Here is a 27,755-nt window from a genome sequence, read left to right as displayed (position 1 = left end):
AGGCGCGCTGACCACGCCCCCCCTCCACAGTCCCCTTTTTTAAGCGGTCGCTCCAAACAAGTCGGCAAAGTTCTCATCTCCTTTGAACTCTGGCCGGTCTACAGAGTTCCGTTGAAACGGATGAATGAACCTCGGCTGTCATTTGTACTGTAGACGTGTTCATAATTGCTCTTGTGGGTTGTGAGGCAGGCCACACACACACACACACACACACACACACACACACACACACACACACACACACACACACACACACGCTCGAGCGTCTGCTCCAGCATTCCGCCCACGTCGCCTGGGTCGGCGAGATAACAACGCGGCTGCAAGCGATGGACTGTTAGTAAACAGCGAGGCCGATAAGGCGAGTCCAGGGCGCAATAACAGATTTGACTCTGCTGCCTCCAAATGCCAGTCATCTGCTTTTTGTCTGATGGAACGTCAGCTCGGGCGCCATATTCCCATGCTCGGCCAGAACAAAAAGGGGCGGCGAACTTTGCAAGCAGGGTATCTCACGAAAGCCAGGGCCCGCCTCGCATTTCAACCCGGACAACAATATTGGGGGGCGTGCCGGCCCAGTCACATAATATCTACGGCTTTTTACACACACACAAGTGAATGCAAGGCATACTTGGTCAACAGCCATACAGGTCACACTGAGGGTGGCCGTATAAACAACTTTAACACTGTTACAAATATGCGCCACACTGCGAACCCACACCAAACAAGAATGACAAACACATTTCGGGAGAACATAAACACAACAGAACAAATACCCAGAATCCCTTGTAGCACTAACTCTTCCGGGACGCTACAATATACACCCCCTGCTATTTGTTGTAAGTAGTAACTTAATGTGTTGTTTATTCTTTAAAAAGTGATTAGTCGTTACTATGTCTAAGCAAATTTTTGTTCATTCTGTTCATTAACGTAATGCTTGCTCAAAATAAAAGCCGCTGGCTGTTAAGTTCAAAGCTACTTTTCAGCCACCCAGCCGCTCCACTACAGCAGGTTAGTCCGCACAGGTTACGGGGGAGAGGCGCTTTTTAAACCGAGTTGTCGCTAAACATTTGACACGCCGAGCGAGCCGCAGAGAGGAGCTAGCGTTAGCCGCTATGCTAAGTCGCTAACGGAAGTGAGCAACATAAACAGATGAGATTGGTGGTAAGGTCGCTACAAGGAGAGCCACAGAGGATGCCCTGCGCTTCGCCCGACAGGCACAGAGAAGAGTAAACAGCCGTAACACAGGCACATAAAAGGTACCGGTATGCTGGTATTGTCTCAAATATATACCACTCTCTAAAATATACCAGTATTAACTAGAGATGTCCGATAATATCGGCAGTCCGATATTATCGTCCGATAAATGCTTTAAAATGTAATATCGGAAATTATCTGTATCGGTTTCAAAAAGTAAAATGTATGACTTTTTAAAACGCCGCTGTGTACACGGACGTAGGGAGAAGTACAGAGCGCCAATAAACCTTAAAGGCACTGCCTTTGCGTGCCGGCCCAATCACATAATATCTACGGCTTTTCACACACACACAAGTGAATGCAACGCATATTTGTTCAACAGCCATACAGGTCACACTGAGGGTGGCCATATAAACAACTTTAACACTGTTACAAATATGCGCCACACTGTGAACCCACACCAAACAAGAATGACAAACACATTTCGGGAGAACATCCGCACTGTAACACAACATAAATACAACAGAACAAATACCCAGAATCCCTTGCAGCACTAACTCTTCCAGGACGCTACAATATACACTCCCCGCTATTTGTTGTAAGTAGTAACTTAATGTGTTGTTTATTCTTTAAAAAGTAATTAGTCGTTACTATGTCTTAGCACATTTTTGTTCATTCTGTTCATTAACGTAATGCTTCTACTCGCTCAAAATAAAAGCCGCTGGCTGTTAAGTTCAAAGCTACTTTTCAGCCACCCAGCCGCTCCACTACAGCAGGTTAGTCCGCACAGGCTATGGGGGAGAGGCGCTTTTTAAACCGAGTTGTCGCGAAACATTTGACACGCCGAGCGAGCCGCAGAGAGGAGCTAGCGTTAGCCGCTATGCTAAGTCGCTAACGGAAGTGAGCAACATAAACAGATGAGATTGGTGGTAAGGTCGCGACAAGGAGAGCCAAAGAGGATGCCCTGCGCTTCGCCCGTCAGGCACAGAGAAGAGTAAACAACCCTAACACAGGCACATAAAAAATACCGGTATGCTGGTATTGTCTCAAATATATACCACTCTCTAAAATATACCAGTATTAACTAGAGATGTCCGATAATATCGGCAGTCCGATATTATCGTCCGATAAATGCTTTAAAATGTAATATCGGAAATTATCGGTATCGGTTTCAAAAAGTAAAATGTGTGACTTTTTAAAACGCGGGAAAGGGAGAAGTACAGAGCGCCAATAAACCTTAAAGGCACTGCCTTTGCGTGCCGGCCCAATCACATAATATCTACGGCTTTTCACACACACACAAGTGAATGCCAGGCATACTTGTTCAACAGCCATACAGGTCACACTGAGGGTGGCCGTATAAACAACTTTAACACTGTTACAAATATGCGCCACACTGTGAACCCACACCAAACGAGAATGACAAAACACATTTCGGGAGAACATCCGCACCGTAACACAACAGAACAAATACCCAGAACCCCTTGCAGCACTAACTCTTCCCCCTACCCCGCCCACCTCAACCTCCTCATGCTCTCTCAGGGAGTCATTCGGCTGCTCTTCCTCTTGCGGCGTGGTCTCGGGCGCACGTGTGGCTCGTCTGGCTCAAACTCCAACTCCAACAACCGTGTCTCGGCCCGGCTGCTGCTAATAAGCACGGCGGGTGATTGGATGATCAGCCCCAGCTGGGTAATCCAACCACCTGCCATTTGTGCTTCGAGGCCGGTCCTTACACACCCCGCTCTGCGGCAGGCCCGCGGACCACGCCCCCCCCCTCCACATATACCAATTTGGCCAAAAGTGTGCTGGGAAGTCTTGGGGCACGGGACAAAGTTGCAAGGCCACGCATAAATCGCAGGAATTGTTTGAATCGGCGAGTTGCAAGATAAATGGGTCACGCCCGCAGTCAAGCATGGTGGTGGGGCTGCATGAGTGCTCACCATGACACCAGTGGGGTGGATTTAGTTACTCGGCATAAAATTAAATGCAGAACTCTCCTGTAACATGAGTGTAGATGCATGAGTTGCATGATTTGGTGCCATGTTTTCCCTCAGTGGCAACATTAGGGAAATGGACGATGTGATCCCAACAAGTCTGCATGAGTCCCAGCGCTGGTAAATGATTCACACACACCACAAGTCCGCTTTCTAAATACTTGATTCAAAGTAATGAATGTTCCCATTTCTCACGTTGCTTGGGGTGTCTCAATGCAATATTGATATTGGATATCAGTCCAGTATCAGCAAAAACATGGATTATTTAAAATGACTTCTAAATCGAATCGTCACCTCGTGAATCGGAATCAAATTGAATTGAATCGTCAGTAAGATACCCATTCCCATTCCCTTTTTTTTTTTTTTAACATGGTACGTTACAAAAAAAGTACGTATGATTCGTGCTGATATCACATCAGATCAATATCGTTATTGGACGATACACAAGGCTCCGATATTTGTATTGATATTGAAAAAGTTGTATCAGGACATTTTAAAATACAGTTAATGGTAGAATTATACTTGTACATAAAAAGGGTTAGAAATTATTTTTTATTTTAATAATCATATGGAGTGCATGAGAAAGTGGAGAGGGAAACATACACTATATTGCCAAAAGTACTTGGCCACCTGCCTTGACTCACATATGAACTTGAAGTGCCATCCCATTCCTAACCCATAGGGTTCAATATGACCTTTTGCAGCTATCACAGCTTCAACTCTTCTGGGAAGGGCTGTCCACAAGGTTGCGGAGTGTGTTTATAGGAATTTTCCACCATTCTTCCAAAAGCGCATTGGTGAGGTTGGTGGAGAAGGTCTGGCTCTCAGTTTCCGTTCTGATTCATCCCGAAGGTGTTCTATTGGCTTCAGGTCAGGACTCTGTGCAGGCCAGTCAAGTTCATCCACACCAGACTCTGTCATCCATGTCTTTATGGCCCTTGCTTTGTGCACTGGTGCACAGTCATGTTGGAAGAGGAAGGGGGCCTGCTATAACTGTTCCCACAAGTTTGGGAGCATGGAATTGACCAAAATGTTTTGGTATTCAAAGTTCCTTTCACTGGCCCAACTCCTGAAAAACAACCCCCGCACCATAATTCCTCCTCCACCAAATTCCACACTGGGCCACAATGCGGTCCGAAATGTAGCGTTCTCCTGGCAACCTCCGAAACCCAGACTGGTCCATCAGATTGCCAGATGGAAAAGCGTGACTCATCAGTCCAGAGAAGTGAAGTGAAGTGAATTATATTTATATAGCGCTTTTCTCTAGTGACTCAAAGCGCTTTTACAAAGTGAAACCCAATATCTGAGCTGCATCCAAACCAGTGTGGGTGGCACTGGGAGCAGGCGGGCAAAGTGTCTTGCCCAAGGACACAACGGCAGCGACCAGGACGGCGGAAGCAGGGACCAAACCCGGGAACCCTCAAGTTGCTGGCACGATCACTCCACCAACCGAGCGGAGAAGGCGTTTCCACTGCTCTGGAGTCCAGTGGCGACGTGCTTTACGCCACTGCATCCCACGCTTTGCATCGGACTTGGTGATGCGTGGCTTGGATGCAGCCGCCCGGCCATGGAAACCCATTCCGTGAAGCTCTCTGCGTACTGTACGTGGGCTAATTGCTAACTCTGTAGCAACTGACTGTGCAGAAAGACGGAGACATCTTTCCACTGACCCCCTCTCTGTCAGTTTACGTGACCTACCACTCGGTGGCTGAGTTGCTGTTGTTCCCAAACTCTTCCATTTTCTTATAATAAAGGAATATTTAGGAGCGAGGACGTTTTCAGGACTGGATTTGTTGCACAGGTGGCATCCTGTGACAGTTCCACGCTGGAAATCACTGAGAGCGGCCCGTTCTTTCACAAATGTTTGTAGAAACAGTCTCCATGCCTAAGTGCTTGATTTGATACACCTGTGATTAGTGATTAGGACACCTGATTCTCATCATTTGGATGGGTGGCCAAATACTTTTGGCAATATAGTGTTGCTCTCTAATTAGGAGTATTCATGGTGTCCCTGACTAGTTTGAGTACTTACAAGTCATTTCCATCCATCACACACGTGACCTTTTCCCATACAAAAGTGTGGAAACGGAGCGTGACAAAGCATATTTGTCATATTTTTGGAGGTGCTCTCCCTCGCTCGACTTGCTAATGAGGCAGCGGGTCGCTCCGCATCCAAATGACGTGATTATCGGCGACGCTGCCAGCTGCAATCAGGACCAGAACGCCCAGAGATCCACAGAGAGGCGCTTTTAGGCGGCCAGACCAGCTGAGGGCTGCGTTCGTCTGTGTGGAAGTGGAAGCAAACAAATCGAGCGAGGTGAGCGTGACAGGCCTCCGAGATGGAAGTTGACGCGAGGTGACAGGAACGGAACGACGTGAGAGCCCGATGACTTTTGTAGAAGTCTGACAGCAGCTGTCTGTGACCATGTCGTCATTAGATAGGAGCTGTAATCCATCCATCCGTACATCCGTTTTCTTCCGCTTATCCGAGGTCGGGTCGCGGGGGAAGCAGCCTAAGCAGAGAAGCCCAGACTTCCCTCTCCCCAGCTACATCGTCCAGCTCCTACCGGGGATCCCAATCCAATCCACTTTATTTATATAGCACATTTAAACAACAATCTCCTATTTGTGGGGCTGAGGTAGTTAAAAAGCTCCTCAGTGGCAAGGCCCCGGGGGTAGATGAGATCCGACCGGAGTTCCTTAAGGCTCTGGATGCTGTGGGGCTGTCTTGGTTGACAAGACTCTGCAGCATCGCGTGGACATCGGGGGGCGGTACCTCTGGATTGGCAGATCCGTGGTGGTGGTTCCTCTCTTTAAGAAGGGGAACCGGAGGGTGTGTTCTAACTATCGTGGGATCACACTCCTCAGCCTTCCCGGTAAGGTCTATTCAGGTGTACTGGAGAGGAGGCTACGCCGGATAGTCGAACCTCGGATTCAGGAGGAACAGTGTGGTTTTCGTCCTGGTCGTGGAACTGTGGACCAGCTCTATACTCTCGGCAGGGTCCTTGAGGGTGCATGGGAGTTTGCCCAACCAGTCTACATGTGTTTTGTGGACTTGGAGAAGGCATTCGACCGTGTCCCTCGGGAAGTCCTGTGGGGAGTGCTCAGAGAGTATGGGGTATCGGATTGTCTGATTGTGGCGGTCCGCTCCCTGTATGATCAGTGCCAGAGCTTGGTCCGCATTGCCGATAGTAAGTCGGACACGTTTCCTAGTGAGGGTTGGACTCCGCCAAGGCTGCCCTTTGTCACCCATTCTGTTCTGAACTTTTATGGACATAATTTCTAGGCGCAGTCAAGGCGTTGAGGGGATCTGGTTTGGTGGCTGCAGGATTAGGTCTCTGCTTTTTGCAGATGATGTGGTCCTGATGGCTTCATCTGGCCAGGATCTTCAGCTCTCACTGGATCGGTTCGCAGCTGAGTGTGAAGCGACTGGGATGAGAATCAGCACCTCCAAGTCCGAGTCCATGGTTCTCGCCCGGAAAAGGGTGGAGTGCCATCTACGGGTTGGGGAGGAGATCTTGCCCCAAGTGGAGGAGTTCAAGTACCTCGGAGTCTTGTTCACGAGTGAGGGAAGAGTGGATCGTGAGATCGACAGGCGAATCGGTGCGGCGTCTTCAGTAATGCGGACGCTGTATCGATCCGTTGTGGTGAAGAAGGAGCTGAGTCGCAAGGCAAAGCTCTCAATTTACCGGTCGATCTACGTTCCCATCCTCACCTATGGTCATGAGCTTTGGGTTATGACCGAAAGAACAAGATCACGGGTACAAGCGGCCCAAATGAGTTTCCTCCGCCGGGTGGCGGGTCTCTCCCTTAGAGATAGGGGGAGAAGCTCTGCCATCCGGGGGGAGCTCAAAGTAAAGCCAATGCTCCTCCACATCGAGAGGAGCCAGATGAGGTGGTTCGGGCATCTGGTCAGGATGCCACCCGAACGCCTCCCTAGGGAGGTGTTTAGGGCACGTCCGACCGGTAGGAGGCCGCGGGGAAGACCCAGGACACGTTGGGAAGACTATGTGTCCCGGCTGGCCTGGGAACGCCTCGGGGTCCCACAGGAAGAGCTGGACGAAGTGGCTGGGGAGAGGGAAGTCTGGGCTTCCCTGCTTAGGCTGCTGCCCCCGGGGCCCCGACCTCAGATATGCGGAAGAAGATGGATGGATGGAAGGACAACAGAGGACCACACAACTCACGTAGTGTTAAAAGCCAAAGAATAAAAGTGGGTCTTAAGACGAGACTTAAAACACTCCACTGTGGGAGCGGTTTGAACATGGAGGGGCAGAGTGTTCCAGAGCTTAGGGCCGAACCACAGAGAAGGCCCCTGTCTCCCCTGGATTTAAGTCTGGTCTTGGGCACCACGAGCTGGAGCTGGCTCTCGGACCTCAGAGCGCGCGCAGGAGTGTACATTTGGATGAGGTCCGAGATATACTGAGGTGCCAGTCCATGTGAAGCTTTAAAAACAAACAGCGAGGTTTGAAAATCAATTCTAAAATGAACAGGTGAGCCAGTGCAAACTGAAGAATCGGGGTTATATGCTGGCGTCTTCTGGACTAACTGCAACCGGGAGAGAGCTTTTTGGCTAATGCCAGCATAAAGTGCATTGCAGTAGTCCAGGCCACTTGAAATAAAAGCATGCACGACTTGTTCGGGTTAAAAGATAAAAACGGTTTTACCTTTACTAAAAGACGAAGATGATAAAAACACGATTTATTGACATGTTTGTCAAGTTTAAAATGACTGTCTAGAGTGACGCCAAGGCTGATGACTTTGGGACACACATCATTTTCAATGGTCACAAGTCAGTGAAATTTCTGTTTTTCCCTCATTCATTATTAAAAAATTCTGGGCTAACCAAGCCTTGACGTCGCATAGACAGTTGAGAAGGGCGAGGCGTTCCCAGGCCAGCCGGGAGACGTAGTCTTCCCAACGTGTCCTGGGTCTTCCCCTTGGCCTCCTGTCGGTCGGACGTGCCCCACACACCTCCCTAGGGAGGCGTTAGGGTGGCATCCTGACTAGATGCCCGAACAGATTTAAAGACGTGTCTCTCCCCAGCCACTTTGTCCAGCTCCTCCCGGGGATCCCGAGGCGTTCCCAGGCCAGCCGGGAGAGATAGTCTTCCCAGCGTGTCCTGGGTCTTCCCCCGTGGCCTCCGGTCGGACGTGCCCGAAACACCTTCCTCGGGGGGCGTTTGGGTGGCATCCTGACCAGATGCCCGAACCACCTCATCTGGCTCCTCTCCATGTGGAGGAGCAGTGGCTTTACTTTGAGTCCCCCCCGGATGACAGAGCTTCTCACCCTATCTCTAAGGGAGAGACCCTCCACCCGGCGGAGGAAACTCATTTCAGCCGTGATCTTGTCCTTTCGGTCATAACCCAAAGCTCATGACCATAGGTGAGGATGGGAACGTAGATCGACCGGTAAATTGAGAGCTTTGCCTTCCGGCTCAGCCCCTTTTTCACCACAACGAATCGATACAGCGTCCGCATTACTGAAGACGCCGCGCCGATCCGCCTGTCGACCTCACGATCCACTCTTCCCTCACTCGTGAACAAGACTGTGAGGTACTTGAACTCTTCCACTTGGGGCAAGATCTCCTCCCCAACCTGGAGATGGCACTCCACCCTTTCCCGGGCGACAACGATGGACTCTGACTTATTCCCATCCCAGTCGCTTCACACTCGGCTGCGAAACGATCCAGTGAAAGCTGAAGATCCTGACCAAATGCCCGAACCACCTCATCTGGCTCCTCTCGACAGCTTTAATCTGAGTTCCTCCCGGATGACAGAGCTTCTCACCCTATCTCTAAGGGAGAGACCCGGCACCCGGCGGAGAAAACTCATTTCAGCCGTGATCTTGTCCTTTCGGTCATAACCCAAAGCTCATGACCATAGGTGAGGATGGGAACGTAGATCGACCGGTAAATTGAGAGCTTTGCCTTCTGGCTCAGCTCCTTCTTCACCACAACGGCTCGATACAGCGTCCGCATTACTGAAGACGCCGCACCGATCCGCCTGTTGACCTCATGATCCACTCTTCCCTCACTCGTGAACAAGACTCCGAGGTACTTGAACTCCTCCACTTGGGGCAAGATCTCCTCCCCAACCTGGAGATGGCATTCTACCCTTTTCCGGGCGACAACCATGGACTCTGACTTATTCCCATCCCAGTCGCTTCACACTCGCCTGCGAAACGATCCAGTGAAAGCTGAAGATCCTGACCAGATGCCCGAACCACCTCATCTGGCTCCTCTCGACGGCTTTAATCTGAGTTCCTCCCGGATGACAGAGCTTCTCACCCTATCTCTAAGGGAGAGACCCTCCACCCGGCGGAGGAAACTCATTTCAGCCGTGATCTTGTCCTTTCGGTCATAACCCAAAGCTCATGACCATAGGTGAGGATGGGAACGTAGATCGACCGGTAAATTGAGAGCTTTGCCTTCCGGCTCAGCTCCTTCTTCACCACAACGGATCGATACAGCGTCCGCATTACTGAAGACGCCGCACCGATCCGCCTGTCGACCTCACCATCCACTCTTCCCTCACTCATGAACAAGACTGTGAGGTACTTGAACTCTTCCACTTGGGGGAAGATCTCATCCCCAACCTGGAGATGGCATTCTACCCTTTTCCGGGCGAGAACCATAGACTCGGACCAGTCGCTTCACACTCGGCTGCGAACCGATCCAGTGAGAGCTGAAGATCCTGGCCAGATGAAGCCATCAGGACCACATCATCTGCAAAAAGCAGAGACCTAATCCTGTAGCCACCAAACCAGATCCCCTCAACGCCTTGACTGCGCCTAGAAATTCTGTCCATAAAAGTTATGAACAGAATCGGTGACAAAGGGCAGTCCAACTCTCACTGGAAACGTGTCCGACTTACCGCCGGCAATGCGGACCAAGCTCTGACACTGATCATACAGGGAGCGGACCGCCACAATCAGACAGTCCGTTACCTCATACTCTCTGAGCACTCCCCATAGGACTTCCCGAGGGACACGGTCCAATGCCTTCTCCAAGTCCACAAAGCACATGTAGACTGGTTGGGCAAACTGTAATCATGTCCACCTATTTCATCTGCAAAGGGCGCCCCCTGCTGGTGTCGTAGCCTAATATTTGCTGAAAGGTCACACACGTCGGCACTACATATTTGTCACACGGCACGCAGCCGCCCTGGAAGTTCCTCAACACAAAAAGCACTTTTTTTGTCTGAAGCCGCCGTCATCAGAATGACAGGAACAGTGAGAACGCAGTTATTGGGTGTCTCCCAATGTTTCGCTTTTGTGCGTTAAAGGTCGAGCCGTAAAAGTTGGCAGAACTTTCGGCGTGGAAACTTAAATTGAGCAAGCAGGAAGACATTTAGGACTTGTTGGAGTAGTCTACAGTCATACAGAAACAAGCAATCACACCTCTATTCAACTTAAAGGCCTACTGAAAGCCACTACTACCGACCACGCAGTCTGATAATGATGAAATCTTAACATTGCAACACATGCCAACACATGCCAGCTTACTAAAGTGCAATTTTAAATTTCGCGCAAAATTCCACAGTATTCTGGACATCTGTGTTGGTGAATCTTTTGCACTTAGTTCAATGAACAATGGAGACAGCAAAGAAGAAAGCTGTAGGTGGGAAGCGGTGTATTGCGGCGGGTGTTGTGCCGGATAACGCACCCCCGCCGTAGAATGCAACCCCTGACTGTTGTGCCGGATAACACAGCCGGTGTTTCATTGTTTACATTCCTGAAAGATGACAGTCAAGCTTTACCATTGGCCTGTGGAGAACTGGGACAACAGAGCATACTTGCCAACCCTCCCGGATTTTCCGGGAGACTCCCGAAATTCAGTGCCTCTCCCGAAAACCTCCCGGGACAAATTTTCTCCCGAAAATCTCCCGAAATTCAGGCGAACCTGAGTGACGTGTCGACAGCCTGTTTTCACGTCCGCTTTCCCACAACAAAACAGCGTACCTGCCCAATCACGTTATAACTGTAGAATGATGGAGGGCGAGTTCTTGGTTTCTTATGTGGGTTTATTGTTAAGCAGTTTCATTAACGTCCTCCCAGCGCGGCAACAACACACAACAACAGCAGTCACGTTTTCGTCTACCGTAAAGCAGTTCGTCTGCCGTAAACAGCAATGTTGTGACACTCTTAAACAGGACAATACTGCCACCTACTATACATGCGTATGTGACAATAACATCTACGGCTTTTAAAGAGTGTACAACTGCGCACGCAACAAGGAGACGAATCAGAATGCATCATCAGAGAGGGTGTTCAGCATGGTTAGAAAAATAGTGACAGAGAATAGAACAAGGATGGACAATTCAAACCTTAACTCAACAATGAGTAGATGAGTGTTATGTGTGTGTATATGTGTAAATAAATGAACACTGAAATACAAGTATTTCTCTTATTTATATATATATATATGTATATATATATATATAATAAAATAAATAAATAAATATATATATATATATAGCTAGAATTCACTGAAAGTCAAGTATTTCTTACATATATATATATATATATATATATATATATATATATATATATATATATATTTCTTATATATATATATATATATATATATATATGAATACTTGACTTGGTGAATTCTAGCTGTAAATATACTCCTCCCCTCTTAACCACGCCCCCGCCCCAACCACGCCGCCCCCACCTCCCGAAATCGGAGGTCTCTAGGTTGGCAAGTATGCAACAGAGACTCTTACCAGGAGGACTTTGAGTTGGATGCGCAGACGCGGTACCGTGAGTACGCATGTAGCTGCGCCTTCCAAACATTTGATCGCTTGCCCGTACGTGCGTGCCGCTATGTGCACGTCACGTACGTAACTTTGGGGAAATATATGTGCTGTATGAACTTTGGGGAGGTGAACGGTACTTTGGGCTGTGGGATTGAGTGTGTTGCGCAGGTGTTTGAGTTGCATTGGCGGAAGGGGGGAGGTGTTTGTTATGTGGGATTTATTTGTGGCATATTAAATATAAGCCTGGTTGTGTTGTGGCTAATAGAGTATATAAATGTCTTGTGTTTATTTACTGTTTTAGCTGAATATCAGGTCCCACCCGCCTCTCACAGCATCTTCCCTATCTGAATCGCTCCCACTGCCCTCTAGTCCTTCACTCTCACTTTCCTCATCCACAAATCTTTCATCCTCGCTCAAATTAATGGGGAAATCGTCGCTTTCTCGGTCCGAATCGCTCTCGCTGCTGGTGGCCATGATTGTAAACAATGTGCAGATGTGAGGAGCTCCACAACCTGTGACGTCACGCTACTCGTCTGCTACTCGTCTGCTACGTCCGGTACAGGCAAGGCTTTTTTATCAGCGTCCAAAAGTTGCGAACTTTATCGTCGACGTTCTCTACTAAATCCTTTCAGCAAAAATATGGCAATATCGCAAAATGATCAAGTATGACACATAGAATGGACCTGCTATCCCCGTTTAAATAAGAAAATCGCATTCCAGTAGGCCTTTAATGCCCTTTTTCATGTCAGTGCTGTTATTGCACTGGAGAATAATACAATGTGTTGATCAACTTGACATGCATTTGCATCACTGAACCCTGCTAAGCAATGTGGTCTACATACAACACACAAAGACAAAGATATGTTTCAAAGGGCCGATTTGTTTCAGGTCAGAACAAAATTGACAAAACTATTTTAAATAGCTGCAACATACAAACAGCTTAATAACAACATAGCTGTAAAGCAAGGAAGGCACACACTACATACACAAAGCCTAACCAGGCGTTTTTTTCCCTCAAGGAATTCTGAAATAAAATCATGTCTGAAGCCCAGAACACTCTACACATTTCCCCAGTTTTAGTTTAGCGATAAGGAAAGATTGGCCTGGCCCACTAGCATCCCTCTTTATGTTTGTGAACTTTATAGTCTATACATTTAGAGTGATGTGATAATCAAACACTCTAGAGGTCTAGAATGAAAGAGTATATAAGAGAATTGACAGAGTGTGTGTACCTTCAGTGCGCAGTGCCTCGTTAAAATCCAGCCGCCGTTGCTTAGGAGGTGAAGTGTGTCTCTCTTTACTAGCTTTGTCGAAGCATGTTGCTTTTGTAGCTGTTTCAGCAGATTTGAATTGCTAGGATAGGATCTTTGATCCAAGACACAACTTACATTTAACTCAAATGTTATTTTCTTTGTGGTCAACAAAAGAAAAGTAGTGAGAATATCTCCATGTTAAGAAACTCGGCTTCGGGCTTCGCCATGTCTTGTTAGTAAACACAGACACGCCCCCTCCCACACACACATACACACACGCCTCTTCCGCAGAGCTCCAATAAAACACACTCAGATCTTCTCAGTTTCTAGCCGATACTACATAAAAAATAACGTAAAATAACGCAGTAACGCATCATGTAGTAACGGTAACTGAGTTACTGAATACAAAAAAATAACGCGTTAGATTACTATTTACCGTTACTTTGTAACGCGTTAGTCCCAACACTGGAGGCACACCACCAGCAGAAATCGTTAAAAACAAAACTCAGTTGACAGTAAAAAGTCGTTGGATATGACTTTAAAGCATAACCAAGCATGCATCACTATAGCTCTTGTCTCAAAGTAGGTGTACTGTCACCACCTGCCACATGACTTATTTGGAGTTTTTTATCATCAACACGTACCTGACTGGATGAAGTCCTTGGGCTCAAATACTAGTGTGGCCTGTAGTGTGTAGCATGCTGGGAATGATCTGTGCATGTGATGGAAGAATGCACTGCACATGTGATCGAGGAATGCACAGTGCAGGGTTGAAATTCTACTCAATTTGCATTAAATCAGGTTGTTTTAGCTAATAATCATGCTGCAAGGTCTAGCATGTTGCATTCAATGTTTATTGTCATTCATTCCCGTTAATTCCCATGGAAAGTTTCCAACTTTGAATATTCCCGGAATTTTGCAACCCTAGGGTTATAGCATCTGATGTTTCACAGATTTCAAGGGAGCTCCTTGAAGAGAAGAAATGCAAACAAATGGCAGAGAGGGGGTTTCTCACTGAGAAAGAAGCCGGCTAATTAAAATGTGGCCAATTGTTGCGCGCACGGCCGCGTTAGTTCCGCTCGGGCAGAACCGCACCAGGAGGAGACGCTTTAAGGCAATATTATCCCAGGAAGTCATATTCTCTAAAGCCCGCTGGCCTCGGGTGTCATAATAAACACCTTCTCACTGTGGCCCCACTCCCACACCCGACACATGCCAGTCCACACGGGGAGTTTTTAGAAGAATCTAGCACTGTAGTTTTCTGCTGTGACACCAGGGAGGGGATTTACGTGGCCCCATTCCTGGGTGGATCTCGCGTGAGAGGAAGAGGGAGGGGTGAATGTCTATGTTCTTAATGAATCATGTCTAGTTTTTGGTGTTGCTTGCTGGCGTCCACTTAGGCTGCAACTAGTCGATTAGTCACTTAGGCTGCAACTAACCATTACTTTGATAGTCTGGTTAGTCACTTAGGCTGCAACTAACCATTACTTTGATAGTCTGGTTAGTCACTTAGGCTGCAACTAACCATTACTTTGGTAGTCTGGTTAGTCACTTAGGCTGCAACTAACCATTACTTTGATAGTCTGGTTAGTCACTTAGGCTGCAACTAACCATTATTTTGATAGTCTGGTTAGTCACTTAGGCTGCAACTAACCATTATTTTGGTAGTCTGGTTAGTCACTTAGGCTGCAACTAACCATTATTTTGATAGTTGATTAGTCACTTAGGCTGCAACTAACCATTATTTTGATAGTCAATTAGTCACTTAGGCTGCAACTAACCATTATTTTGATAGTTGATTAGTCACTTAGGCTCATACTTGCCAACCCTACGGATTTTCCGGGAGACTCCCGAAATTCAACGCCTCTCCCGAAAACCTCCCGGGACAAATTTTCTCCCGAAAATCTCCCGAAATTCAGGCGGACTCAGGTCCATGAGGACTTGAGTCCGCTAACCCACAATATAAACAGCGTACCTGCCCAATCACGTTATAACTGTAGAATGATGGAGGGCGAGTTCTTGGTTTCTTATGTGGGTTTATTGTTAGGCAGTTTCATTAACGTCCTCCCAGTGCAGTAACAACACACAACAACAGCAGTCACGTTTTTGTCTACCGTAAAGCAGTTGGTCTGACGTAAACAGCAATGTTGTGACACTCTTAAACAGGACAATACTGCCATCTAGTGCATTTGATGAAAGCACTTTTGTGCGTGCCACACAGCAATGCATCATCAGAGAGGGTGTTCAGCATGGTTCGAAAAATAGTGACAGAGAATAGAACAAGGATGGACAATTCAACCCTTAACTCAACAATGAGTAGATGAGTGTTATGTGTGTGTATATGTGTAAATAAATGAACACTGAAATTCAAATATTTATTTTATATATATATATATATATATATATATATATATATATATATATATATATATATATATATATATAGATAGATAGATAGATAGATAGATAGATATATATGGATATATATAATTAAAAAAATATATATATATTTATAATAAAATTAAAAAATATATATATATATATATATATATATATATGTATATATATATATATATATATATATATATATATATATATATATATATATATAGCTAGAATTCACTGAACGTCAAGTATTTGTTATATATACATATATATATATATATATATATATATATATATATATATATATATATATATATATATATATATATATATATATATATATATGTATATATATATATATATATATATATATATATATGAAATACTTGACTTGGTGAATTCTAGCTGTAAATATACTCCTCCCCTTTTAGCCACGCCCCAAATCGGAGGTCTCAAGGTTGGCAAGTATGCTTAGGCTGCAACTAACCATTACTTTGGTAGTCTGGTTGGTCACTAAGGCTGCAACTAACCATTATTTTGGTAGTCTGGTTAGTCACTTAGGCTGCAACTAACCATTATTTTGATAGTCAATTAGTCACTTAGGCTGCAACTAACCATTATTTTGATAGTCAATTATTCACTTAGGCTGCAACTAACCATTACTTTGATAGTCGATTAGTCACTTAGGCTGCAACTAACCATTACTTTGATAGTCGATTAGTCACTTAGGCTGCAACTAACCATTACTTTGATAGTCGATTAGTCACTTAGGCTGCAACTAACCATTATTTTGATAGTCGATTAGTCACTTAGGCTGCAACTAACCATTACTTTGATAGTCGATTAGTCACTTAGGCTGCAACTAACCATTACTTTGATAGTCGATTAGTCACTTAGGCTGCAACTAACCATTACTTTGATAGTCGATTAGTCACTTAGGCTGCAACTAACCATTACTTTGATAGTCGATTAGTCACTTAGGCTGCAACTAACCATTACTTTGATAGTCGATTAGTCACTTAGGCTGCAACTAACCATTACTTTGATAGTCGATTAGTCACTTAGGCTGCAACTAATCATGATAGCTCATGATGATACAGTAAAATACATATTTACACCACAAAGATTCTTCTCTGCATTCTGGTCTTTCATCCACACACACTATTTTATATTTCCTAAAGACGTGGTATAAAAATAACTCTAATGCGCTGAAAGGCTTTCAAGCGGTGCTCGAGCCTTCCTTCTACTTCAAGCTTCTTTCTTACATACAAAGTGCATTTAGACCACCACAAAGTGCATTTAGACCACCACAAAGTGCATTTAGACCACCACAAAGTGCATTTAGACCACCACAAAGTGCATTTAGACCACCACAAAGTACATTTAGACCACCACAAAGTGCATTTAGACCACCACAACAATGTGCATTTAGACCACCACAACAATGTGCATTTAGACCACCACAAATGCGATACATCTGCACAGAAAATGAGTCCGTGGGCGTGTATGTCGGACAAAATGTTGGGTATTGAACTGAAGGTAGAAGAAGTAGTCCAGTTCTGAATGGAGTTCTCTGAAATGATTCCTTCCAGGCATCCGTTCCCCACGGTGTTCAGCACGTGCAGTAAGAAGGACCTCGCAGCCAGTCTGGAGAAAGGTGTGGGCATGTGTCTGGACAACATGCCCGAGGTCAAGGTGCTCTACGGAGGCCAGAAGTGCGGCAACGGCTACGTGGAGGAGGGGGAGGAGTGCGACTGCGGGGAACCAGAGGTAACGTTTTCCTATTCCTCCCTTCTTAAGCTGTGGTACGCCAAAGAATCGCTTACTTTAAATATTCAAACACAGTGTTACTGTTCAAAACTGTGTATCATGTTACTTTGGCCAGAAAATATACTTGTTAAATACAAAACCAGTGAAGTTGTAAATGGTAAATAAAACCAGAATACAATGATTTGCAAATCCTTTTCAACTAATATTCAATTGAATAGACTGCAAAGACAAGATATTTAACGTTCCAACTGGAAAACGTTGTTATTTTTTGTAAATATTAGCTCATTTGGAATGTGATGCCTGCAACATGTTTCTAAAAAGTGGCAAAAAAAGACTGATAAAGTTGAGGAATGCTCGTCAAACACTTATTTGGAACATCCCACAGGTGAACAGGCTAATTGGGAACAGGTGGGTGCCATGATTGGGTATACAAGCAGCTTCCGTGAAATGCTCAGTCGTTCACAAACAAGGGCGGGGCGAAGGTCACCACTTTCTCAACAAATTGTCGAACAGTTTAAAAACAACATTTCTCAACCAGCTTTTGCAAGGAATTTAGGGATTTCACCATCTACGCTCCGTAATATCATCAAAAGGTTCAGAGAATCTTGAGAAATCACTGCACGTAAGCCATGATATTACAGACCTTCGATTCCTCAGGCGGTACTGCATCAAAAAGCGACATCGGTGTGTAAAGGATATCACCACACGGGCTCAGGAACTCTTCAGGAAACCACTGTCAGTCACAACAGTTTGTCGCTACATCTGTAAGTGCAAGTTAAAACTCTACTATGCAAAGCCAAAGCCATTTATCAACAACACCCAGAAACGCCGCCGGCTAAGATGGACTGATACAAAGTGGAAAAGTGTTCTGTGGTCTGACGAGTCCACATTTCAAATTGTTTTTGGAGACTGTGGACGTCGTGTCCTCTGGACCAAAGAGGAAAAGAACCATCCGGATTGTTCTAGGCGCAAAGTTCAAAAGCCAGCATGTGTGATGGTATGGGGGTGTATTAGTGCCCAAGACATGGGTAACTTACACATCTGTGAAGGCACCATTAATGCTGAAAGGTACATACAGGTTTTGGAGCAACATATGTTGCCATCCAAGCAACGTTATCATGGACGCCCCTGCTTATTTCAGCAAGACAATGCCAAGCCATATGTTACAATGGCGGGTACTAGACTGGCCTGCCTGTAGTCCAGACCTGTCTCCCATTGAAAATGTGTGGCGCATTACGAAGCCTAAAATAGCACAACGGAGACTGTTGAACAACTTAAGCTGTACATCAAGCAAGAATGGGAACGAATTCTACCTGAAAAGCTTCACAAATGTGTCTCCTCAGTTCGCAAACCTTTACTGAGTGTTGTTAAAAGGAAAGGCCATGTAACACAGTGGTAAAAATGCCCCTTTGACAACTATTTTGCAATGTAAGTTAATGATTATTTGTGTGAACATGAAATATCTTGTCTTTGCAGTCTATTCAATTGAATATAAGTTGAAAAGGATTTGCAAATCATTGTATTCTCTTTTTATTTACGAATTACACAAAGTGCCAACTTCACTGGTTTGGGGTTTTTAATGAATACTCGGGCCTATTACGCTACTGTATTTTAATGTACCTAATGTTGTGGCCAGTAAACAACACGGCACAAAAACTCCAAACGACAACTGAAAGTTTTTGTGACTAAAAGCGCAAACGAAAAAATGTCCAAATGTTCTTTTCCGGGTATTTTTATTTTCCGTCACACCTTCTCTCGGCTCACCTTTGGCGCTCGGTCGGCGGCTTGACAGGCTCATCGCGGTGATGTCATTTCCCAGCCACACACCCATTCGTCAAGCCGCTCTCCAGTGGCGTGACCAAAAAAAAAAGGCTGAAATAAACTTCCTTGGGCTTTTTTTTTTTTTTTTTTCTGCCTGCGGTGCGTGGCCACCTTGCGGACTGACTCACGTTGCAACAACGGTCAATGATTGATTGCATCATTGCGATTTAAAAAAACCTCCTCAGGCTCAGGAATTGAGCAACGTGTCTAAACGTCACTTATGCTACTCTCGCCAAAGTATTTTAATTAAACACATCCCCATGATGATAATAACATGCATGGCAAGCTTTATTATTAAAATCAAAACATGCATATTTGTCATGTGTTAAGCTTGTGCAGGTGTGCCTAATGCTATGGCCTTTGAGTGACGTTTTGCACACCTCACATAAAAAAAAACGTCTCATTATTTTTGGCATCGATGATGTTTTAATAAAATATTTCGACTGGAAAAATAATATGCAATATTCAAAAAAGGTTTGTTTAAACCCAGAAATATAATGTTTGCCATTGCACCAATGACATGATCGAGTGTGGGATACACACACATATTCACCCTGGCTGGAGTGTTCCTAAAACTTAGATTTAAAGGACACTAATATTAACACTGATTTATTTTACTTATTAAGCGGTTTTTTTAAGCACTCAAGGACAATACAATGAACGAAATTAGATAAACATAGGTAATAAATATGCTTTTTAAAAGGGAACTGCACTTTTTGGGGGAATTTTAGGTGTCTAATGATTAAACCAAAAATAAACAAAAAGGTGAGTGCCCCTAAGAAAAGGTATTGAAGCTTAGGGAAGGCTATGCAGAACCAAACTAAAACTCATCTGGCTTCAAAGTAAACAAAAACAGAATGCTGGACGACAGCAAAGACTTACTGCGGAGCAAAGACGGCGTCCACAATGTACATCCGAACATGACATGACAATCAACAATGTCCCCACAAAGAAGGATAAAAACAACTGTGTGCAGGTAAAAAGGTATCTAATGCTTAAACCAAAAATAAACAAAAGGTGAGTACCCCTAAGAAAAGGCATTGAAGCTTAGGGAAGGCTATGCAGAACCAAACTAAAACTCATCTGGCTTCAAAGTAAACAAAAACGGAATGCTGGACGACAGCAAAGACTTACTGCGGAGCAAAGACGGCGTCCACAATGTACATCCGAACGTGACAATCAACAATGTCCCCCACAAAGAAGGATTAAAAACAACCGAAATATTCTTGATTGCTAAAACAAAAGTAGATGTGGGAAGTATCGCTCAAAGGAAGACGTGAAACTGCTACAGGAAAATACCAACAAAGGAGGAAAAAGCCACCAAAATAGGAGCGCAAGACAAGAAGTAAAACACTACACACAGGAAAACGGCAAAAAACTCCAAATAAGTCATGTGGCAGGTGGTGACAGTACACCTACTTTGAGACAAGAGCTATACTGATGCATGCTTGGTTATGCTTTAAAGTCATATCCAACGACTTTTTACTGTCAACTGAGTTTTGTTTTTTAACGGTTTCTGCTGGTGGTGTGCCTCCAGTTTAACGGTAAATAGTAATCTAACGCGTTATTTTTTATATTCAGTAACTCAGTTACCGTTACTACATGATGCGTTACTGCGTTATTTTACGTTATTTTTTATGTAGTATCGGCTAGAAACTGAGAAGATCTGAGTGTGTGTGTGTGGGAGGGGGCGTGTCTGTGTTTACTAACAAGACATGGCGAAGCCCGGAGCCGAGTTTCTTAACATGGAGATATTCTCACTACTTTTCTTTTGTTGACCACAAAGAAAATAACATTTTAGTTAAATGTAAGTTGTGTCTTGGATCAAAAATCCTATCCTAGCAATTCAAATCTGCTGAAACAGCTACAAAAGCAACATGCTTCGACGAAGCTAGTAAAGAGAGACGCACTTCACCTCCTAAGCAACGGCGGCTGGATTTTAACGAGGCACTGCGCACTGAAGGTACACACACTCTGTCAATTCTCTTATATACTCTTTCATTCTAGACTTCTAGAGTGTTTGATTATCACATCACTCTAAATGTGTAGACTATAAAGTTCACAAACATAAAGAGGGATGCTAGTGGGCCAGGCCAATCTTTCCTTATCTCGAAACTAAAACTGGGGAAATGTGTAGAGTGTTCTGGGCTTCAGACATGATTTTATTTCAGAATTCCTTGAGGGAAAAAAAGGCCTGGTTAGGCTTTGTGTATGTAGTGTGTGCCTTCCTTTCTTTACAGGTCCATTCTATGTGTCATACTTGATCATTTCGCGATATTGCCATATTTTTGCTGAAAGGATTTAGTAGAGAACGTCGACGATAAAGTTCGCAACTTTTGGTCGCTGGTAAAAAAAAAGCCTTGCCTGTACCGGAAGTAGCAGACGAGTAGCGTGACGTCACAGGTTTTGGAGCTCCTCACATCTGCACATTGTTTACAATCATGGCCACCAGCAGCGAGAGCGATTCGGACCGAGAAAGCGACGATTTCCCCATTAATTTGAGCGAGGATGAAAGATTCGTGGATGAGGAAAGTGAGAGTGAAGGACTAGAGGGCAGTGGGAGCGATTCAGATAGGGAAGATGCTGTGAGAGGCGGGTGGGACCTGATATTCAGCTAAAACGGTAAATAAACACAAGACATATATATACTCTATTAGCCACAACACAACCAGGCTTATATTTAATATGCCACAAATTAATCCCGCATAACAAACGTCCATATAAGCCGCCAATACAACTCAAACACCTGCACAACACACTCAATCCCACAGCCCAAAGTACCGTTCACCTCCCCAAAGTTCATACAGCACATATATTTCCCCAAAGTTACGTACGTGACGTGCACATAGCGGCACGCACGTACGGGCAAGCGATCAAATGTTTGGAAGCCGCAGCTGCATGCGTACTCACGGTACCGCGTCTGCGCATCCAACTCAAAGTCCTCCTGGTAAGAGTCTCCGTTGTCCCAGTTCTCCACAGGCCAATGGTAAAGCTTGACTGTCATCTTTCGGGAATGTAAACAATGAAACACCGGCTGTGTTTGTGTTGCTGCAGTCGGCCGCAATACACCGCTTCCCACCTACAGCTTTGTTCTTTGCTGTCTCCATTGTTCATTGAACAAATTGCAAAAGATTCACCAACACAGATGTCCAGAATACTGTGGAATTTTGCGGTGAAAACAGACGACTTAATAGCTGGCCACCATGCTGTCCCAAAATGTCCTCCACAATCCGTGACGTCACGCGCTGACGTCATCATACCGAGACGTTTTCAGCAGGATGTTTCGCGCTAAATTTAAAATTGCACTTTAGTAAGCTGGCATGTGTTGCAATGTTAAGATTTCATCATTGATATATAAACTATCAGACTGCGTGGTCGGTAGTAGTGGCTTTCAGTAGGCCTTTAAAGGGGGCCTTAAAAAAAAAAAAAAAATATATATATATATATATATATATATATATATATATATATATATATATCAAGCAATCAATCAATCAATGTTTATTTATATAGCCCTAAATCACAAGTGTCTCAAAGGGCTGCACAAGCCACAACGACATCCTCGGTACAGAGCCCACAAAAGGGCAAGGAAAAACTCACCCCAGTGGGACGTCGATGTGAATGACTATGAGAAACCTTGGAGAGGACCCCATATGTGGGTAACCCCCCCCTCTAGTAACACATTATGACTCCTTTAATGCGCCTTATAATGCGGTGCGCCTTTTTGTATGAAAGTAGACCTGAACAGACCCGCTCGTCGGCAGCGCGCCTTATAATCCGGTGCGCCCTATGGTCCGTAAAATACGGTTTCGCCGGAACCGACTATTTCTCTTCCTTCTCAGGGATGAAATTGTTTGGCCGTCTTCATTTCCTCTCGCCGCCACCTGCTTGTTTGATGTGCCGGCGCACTCGGAGCAGAAGATGAAAGCCGTCCTTTTGCGTCGTCCATAAACAAAAAAAAGCTTGTGAGATAAACAACCTTCCCTTTGTTCCACCTCAACACATCACCCTTACCTTCGAGAGGCAGCCAAGCATCCACACCCAGGCCACCAGTTAATTCCTCGCGTGACTTCGTCGCGGATGTAAAAACTGATGTGTTTTGGCATCTAATGAAAGATAAAAACCGCCCCGGGGTCTACAGCAGTACTCCGTTCTTAGGTTCTCCTTCAGGGGGGGGGTGAGGCTCCTGGCCAGCGTGGTCCACGTCAGTTGAAGTCACATCAGACGCAAAGATCTCAAACAAGACGCTTCTGTAGCCAATTTAGGACTTCCTTTACCCCCCCGGGAGGCCCAAACTCGGAACATGTGAGACCCCGTTGATGCGGGTCTAAGGGTCCAAAGATCAGATTTAGAGACAAGATGCGAGACATCCTCTTGACCGTATTGAGATGAGAGAGCAGATCACCCAAAGGTTCCTTATTCTGCTATTTTTCAACAATTTTAAACAACTCGCAGAGTTCCCATAATACCGTATTTTTCGGACTATAAGTCGCAGTTTTTTTCAGTTTGGCCGGGCTCTAGTGCGACTTATATATGTTTTTTTCCTTCTTTAATCTTCTTTAATCTTTATTTTTAATTTTAGCATTTTATTTTTAATTTTAATTTAAATTTTAACATTTTAATTTTAACATTTTAATTTTAACATTTTATTTTTAATTTTAATTTTAATTTTCTTTATTATCTTTATTTTTTTCCTTCTTTATTATGCATTTTATTGACTGAGATGAGAGAGCAGATCACCCAAAGGTTCCTTATTCTGCTATTTTTCAACAATTTTAAACAACTCGCAGAGTTCCCATAATACCGTATTTTTCGGACTATAAGTCGCAGTTTTTTTCAGTTTGGCCGGGCTCCAGTGCGACTTATATATGTTTTTTTCCTTCTTTAATCTTCTTTAATCTTTATTTTTAATTTTAGCATTTTATTTTTAATTTTAATTTAAATTTTAACATTTTAATTTTAACATTTTAATTTAACATTTTAATTTTAACATTTTATTTTTAATTTTAATTTTTATTTTCTTTATTATCTTCATTTTTTTCCCTTCTTCATTATGCATTTTATTGACTGAGATGAGAGAGCAGATCACCCAAAGGTTCCTTATTCTGCTATTTTTCTACAATTTTAAACAACTCGCAGAGTTCCCATAATACCGTAATTTTCAGACTATAAGTCGCAGTTTTTTTCAGTTTGGCCGGGCTCCAGTGCGACTTATATATGTTTTTTTCCTTCTTTAATCTTCTTTAATCTTTATTTTTAATTTTAACATTTTATTTTTAATTTTAATTTTAACATTTTAATTTTAACATTTTAATTTTACATTTTAATTTTAACATTTTATTTGTAATCTTTATTTTTATTTTCTTTATTATCTTTATTTTTTTTCCTTCTTTATTACGCATTTTATTGACTGAGATGAGAGAGCAGATCACCCAAAGGTTCCTTATTCTGCTATTTTTCTACAATTTTAAACAACTCGCAGAGTTCCCATAATACCGTATTATTCGGACTATAAGTCGCAGTTTTTTTCAGTTTGGCCGGGCTCCAGTGCGACTTATATAAGTTTTTTTCCTTCTTTAATCTTCTTTAATCTTTATTTTTAATTTTAGCATTTTATTTTTAATTTTAATTTAAATTTTAACATTTAAATTTTAACATTTTAATTTAACATTTTAATTTTAACATTTTATTTTTAATTTTAATTTTCTTTATTTTTTTCCTTCTTTATTATGCATTTTATTGACTGAGATGAGAGAGCAGATCACCCAAAGGTTCCTTATTCTGCTATTTTTCAACAATTTTAAACAACTCGCAGAGTTCCCATAATACCGTATTTTTCGGACTATAAGTCGCAGTTTTTTTCAGTTTGGCCGGGCTCCAGTGCGACTTATATATGTTTTTTTCCTTCTTTAATCTTCTTTAATCTTTATTTTTAATTTTAGCATTTTATTTTTAATTTTAATTTAAATTTTAACATTTTAATTTTAACATTTTAATTTAACATTTTAATTTTAACATTTTATTTTTAATTTTAATTTTTATTTTCTTTATTATCTTCATTTTTTTCCCTTCTTCATTATGCATTTTATTGACTGAGATGAGAGAGCAGATCACCCAAAGGTTCCTTATTCTGCTATTTTTCTACAATTTTAAACAACTCGCAGAGTTCCCATAATACCGTAATTTTCAGACTATAAGTCGCAGTTTTTTTCAGTTTGGCCGGGCTCCAGTGCGACTTATATATGTTTTTTTCCTTCTTTAATCTTCTTTAATCTTTATTTTTAATTTTAACATTTTATTTTTAATTTTAATTTTAACATTTTAATTTTAACATTTTAATTTTACATTTTAATTTTAACATTTTATTTGTAATCTTTATTTTTATTTTCTTTATTATCTTTATTTTTTTTCCTTCTTTATTACGCATTTTATTGACTGAGATGAGAGAGCAGATCACCCAAAGGTTCCTTATTCTGCTATTTTTCTACAATTTTAAACAACTCGCAGAGTTCCCATAATACCGTATTATTCGGACTATAAGTCGCAGTTTTTTTCAGTTTGGCCGGGCTCCAGTGCGACTTATATAAGTTTTTTTCCTTCTTTAATCTTCTTTAATCTTTATTTTTAATTTTAGCATTTTATTTTTAATTTTAATTTAAATTTTAACATTTTAATTTTAACATTTTAATTTAACATTTTAATTTTAACATTTTATTTTTAATTTTAATTTTAATTTTCTTTATTTTTTTCCTTCTTTATTATGCATTTTATTGACTGAGATGAGAGAGCAGATCACCCAAAGGTTCCTTATTCTGCTATTTTTCAACAATTTTAAACAACTCGCAGAGTTCCCATAATACCGTATTTTTCGGACTATAAGTCGCAGTTTTTTTCAGTTTGGCCGGGCTCCAGTGCGACTTATATATGTTTTTTTCCTTCTTTAATCTTCTTTAATCTTTATTTTTAATTTTAACATTTTAATTTAACATTTTAATTTTAACACTTTATTTTTAATCTTTATTTTTAATTTGTATTTTTATTTTCTTTATTATCTTTATTTTTTTTTCCTTCTTTATTATGCATTTTATTGACTGAGATGAGAGAGCAGATCACCCAAAGGTTCCTTATTCTGCTATTTTTCTACAATTTTAAACAACTCGCAGAGTTCCCATAATACCGTATTTTTCGGACTATAAGTCGCAGTTTTTTTCAGTTTGGCCGGGCTCCAGTGCGACTTATATATGTTTTTTTCCTTCTTTAATCTTCTTTAATCTTTATTTTTAATTTTAACATTTTAATTTTAATTTTAACATTTTAATTTCAACATTTTAATTTTAACATTTTAAATTAACATTTTAATTTTAACATTTTATTTTTAATCTTTATTTTTAATTTTTATTTTCTTTATTATCTTTATTTTTTTCCTTCTTTATTACGCATTTTATTGACTGAGATGAGAGAGCAGATCACCCAAAGGTTCCTTATTCTGCTATTTTTCTACAATTTTAAACAACTCGCTGAGTTCCCATAATACCGTATTTTTCGGACTATAAGTCGCAGTTTTTTTCAGTTTGGCCGGGCTCCAGTGCGACTTATATATGTTTTTTTTCCTTCTTTAATCTTCTTTAATCTTTATTTTTAATTTTAACATTTTAATTTTAATTTTAACATTTTAATTTTAACATTTTAATTTAACATTTTAATTTTAACATTTTATTTTTAATCTTTATTTTTAATTTTAATTTTAATTTTCTTTATTATCTTTATTTTTTTCCTTCTTTATTACGCATTTTATTGACTGAGATGAGAGAGCAGATCACCCAAAGGTTCCTTATTCTGCTATTTTTCAACAATTTTAAACAACTCGCAGAGTTCCCATAATACCGTATTTTTCGGACTATAAGTCGCAGTTTTTTTCAGTTTGGCCGGGCTCCAGTGCGACTTATATATGTTTTTTTCCTTCTTTAATCTTCTTTAATCTTTATTTTTAATTTTAACATTTTAATTTTAATTTTAATTTTAACATTTTAATTTTAACATTTTAATTTAACATTTTAATTTTAACATTTTATTTTTAATCTTTATTTTTAATTTTAATTTTAATTTTCTTTATTATCTTTATTTTTTTTCCTTCTTTATTATCTTTATTTTTTCCCCTTCTTTATTACGCATTTTATTGACTGAGATGAGAGAGCAGATCACCCAAAGGTTCCTTATTCTGCTATTTTTCTACAATTTTAAACAACTCGCAGAGTTCCCATAATACCGTATTTTTCGGACTATAAGTCGCAGTTTTTTTCAGTTTGGCCGGGCTCCAGTGCGACTTATATATGTTTTTTTCCTTCTTTAATCTTCTTTAATATTTATTTTTAATTTTAACATTTTAATTTTAATTTTAATTTTAACATTTTAATTTTAACATTTTAATTTTAACATTTTAATTTAACATTTTAATTTTAACATTTTATTTTTAATCTTTATTTTTAATTTTAATTTTAATTTTCTTTATTATCTTTTTTTTTTTTCCTTCTTTATTATGCATTGTATTGACTGAGATGAGAGAGCAGATCACCCAAAGGTTC

The 27,755-nt window shown here is 42.0% G+C and overlaps 1 protein-coding gene across 1 annotated transcript in view; it reads left to right on the top strand.

Annotated features, from left to right (window-relative positions):
- Positions 1 to 27,755, top strand: part of LOC133611266 (disintegrin and metalloproteinase domain-containing protein 12-like) — a 212,974-nt gene that overhangs the window by 143,620 nt on the left and 41,599 nt on the right. The window contains exon 12 of the mRNA XM_061967965.1: positions 17,175 to 17,352. Coding sequence (XP_061823949.1) covers positions 17,175 to 17,352 — 178 coding nt within the window. The remainder of the gene's footprint in view (positions 1 to 17,174; positions 17,353 to 27,755) is intronic.

This window comes from Nerophis lumbriciformis, linkage group LG02 (genome assembly GCF_033978685.3).
Source record: "Nerophis lumbriciformis linkage group LG02, RoL_Nlum_v2.1, whole genome shotgun sequence".
NCBI lineage: Eukaryota > Metazoa > Chordata > Actinopteri > Syngnathiformes > Syngnathidae > Nerophis > Nerophis lumbriciformis.
The sequence above is the reverse complement of the archived record's forward strand: the minus strand, read 5'-3'. Positions and strand labels throughout refer to the sequence as shown.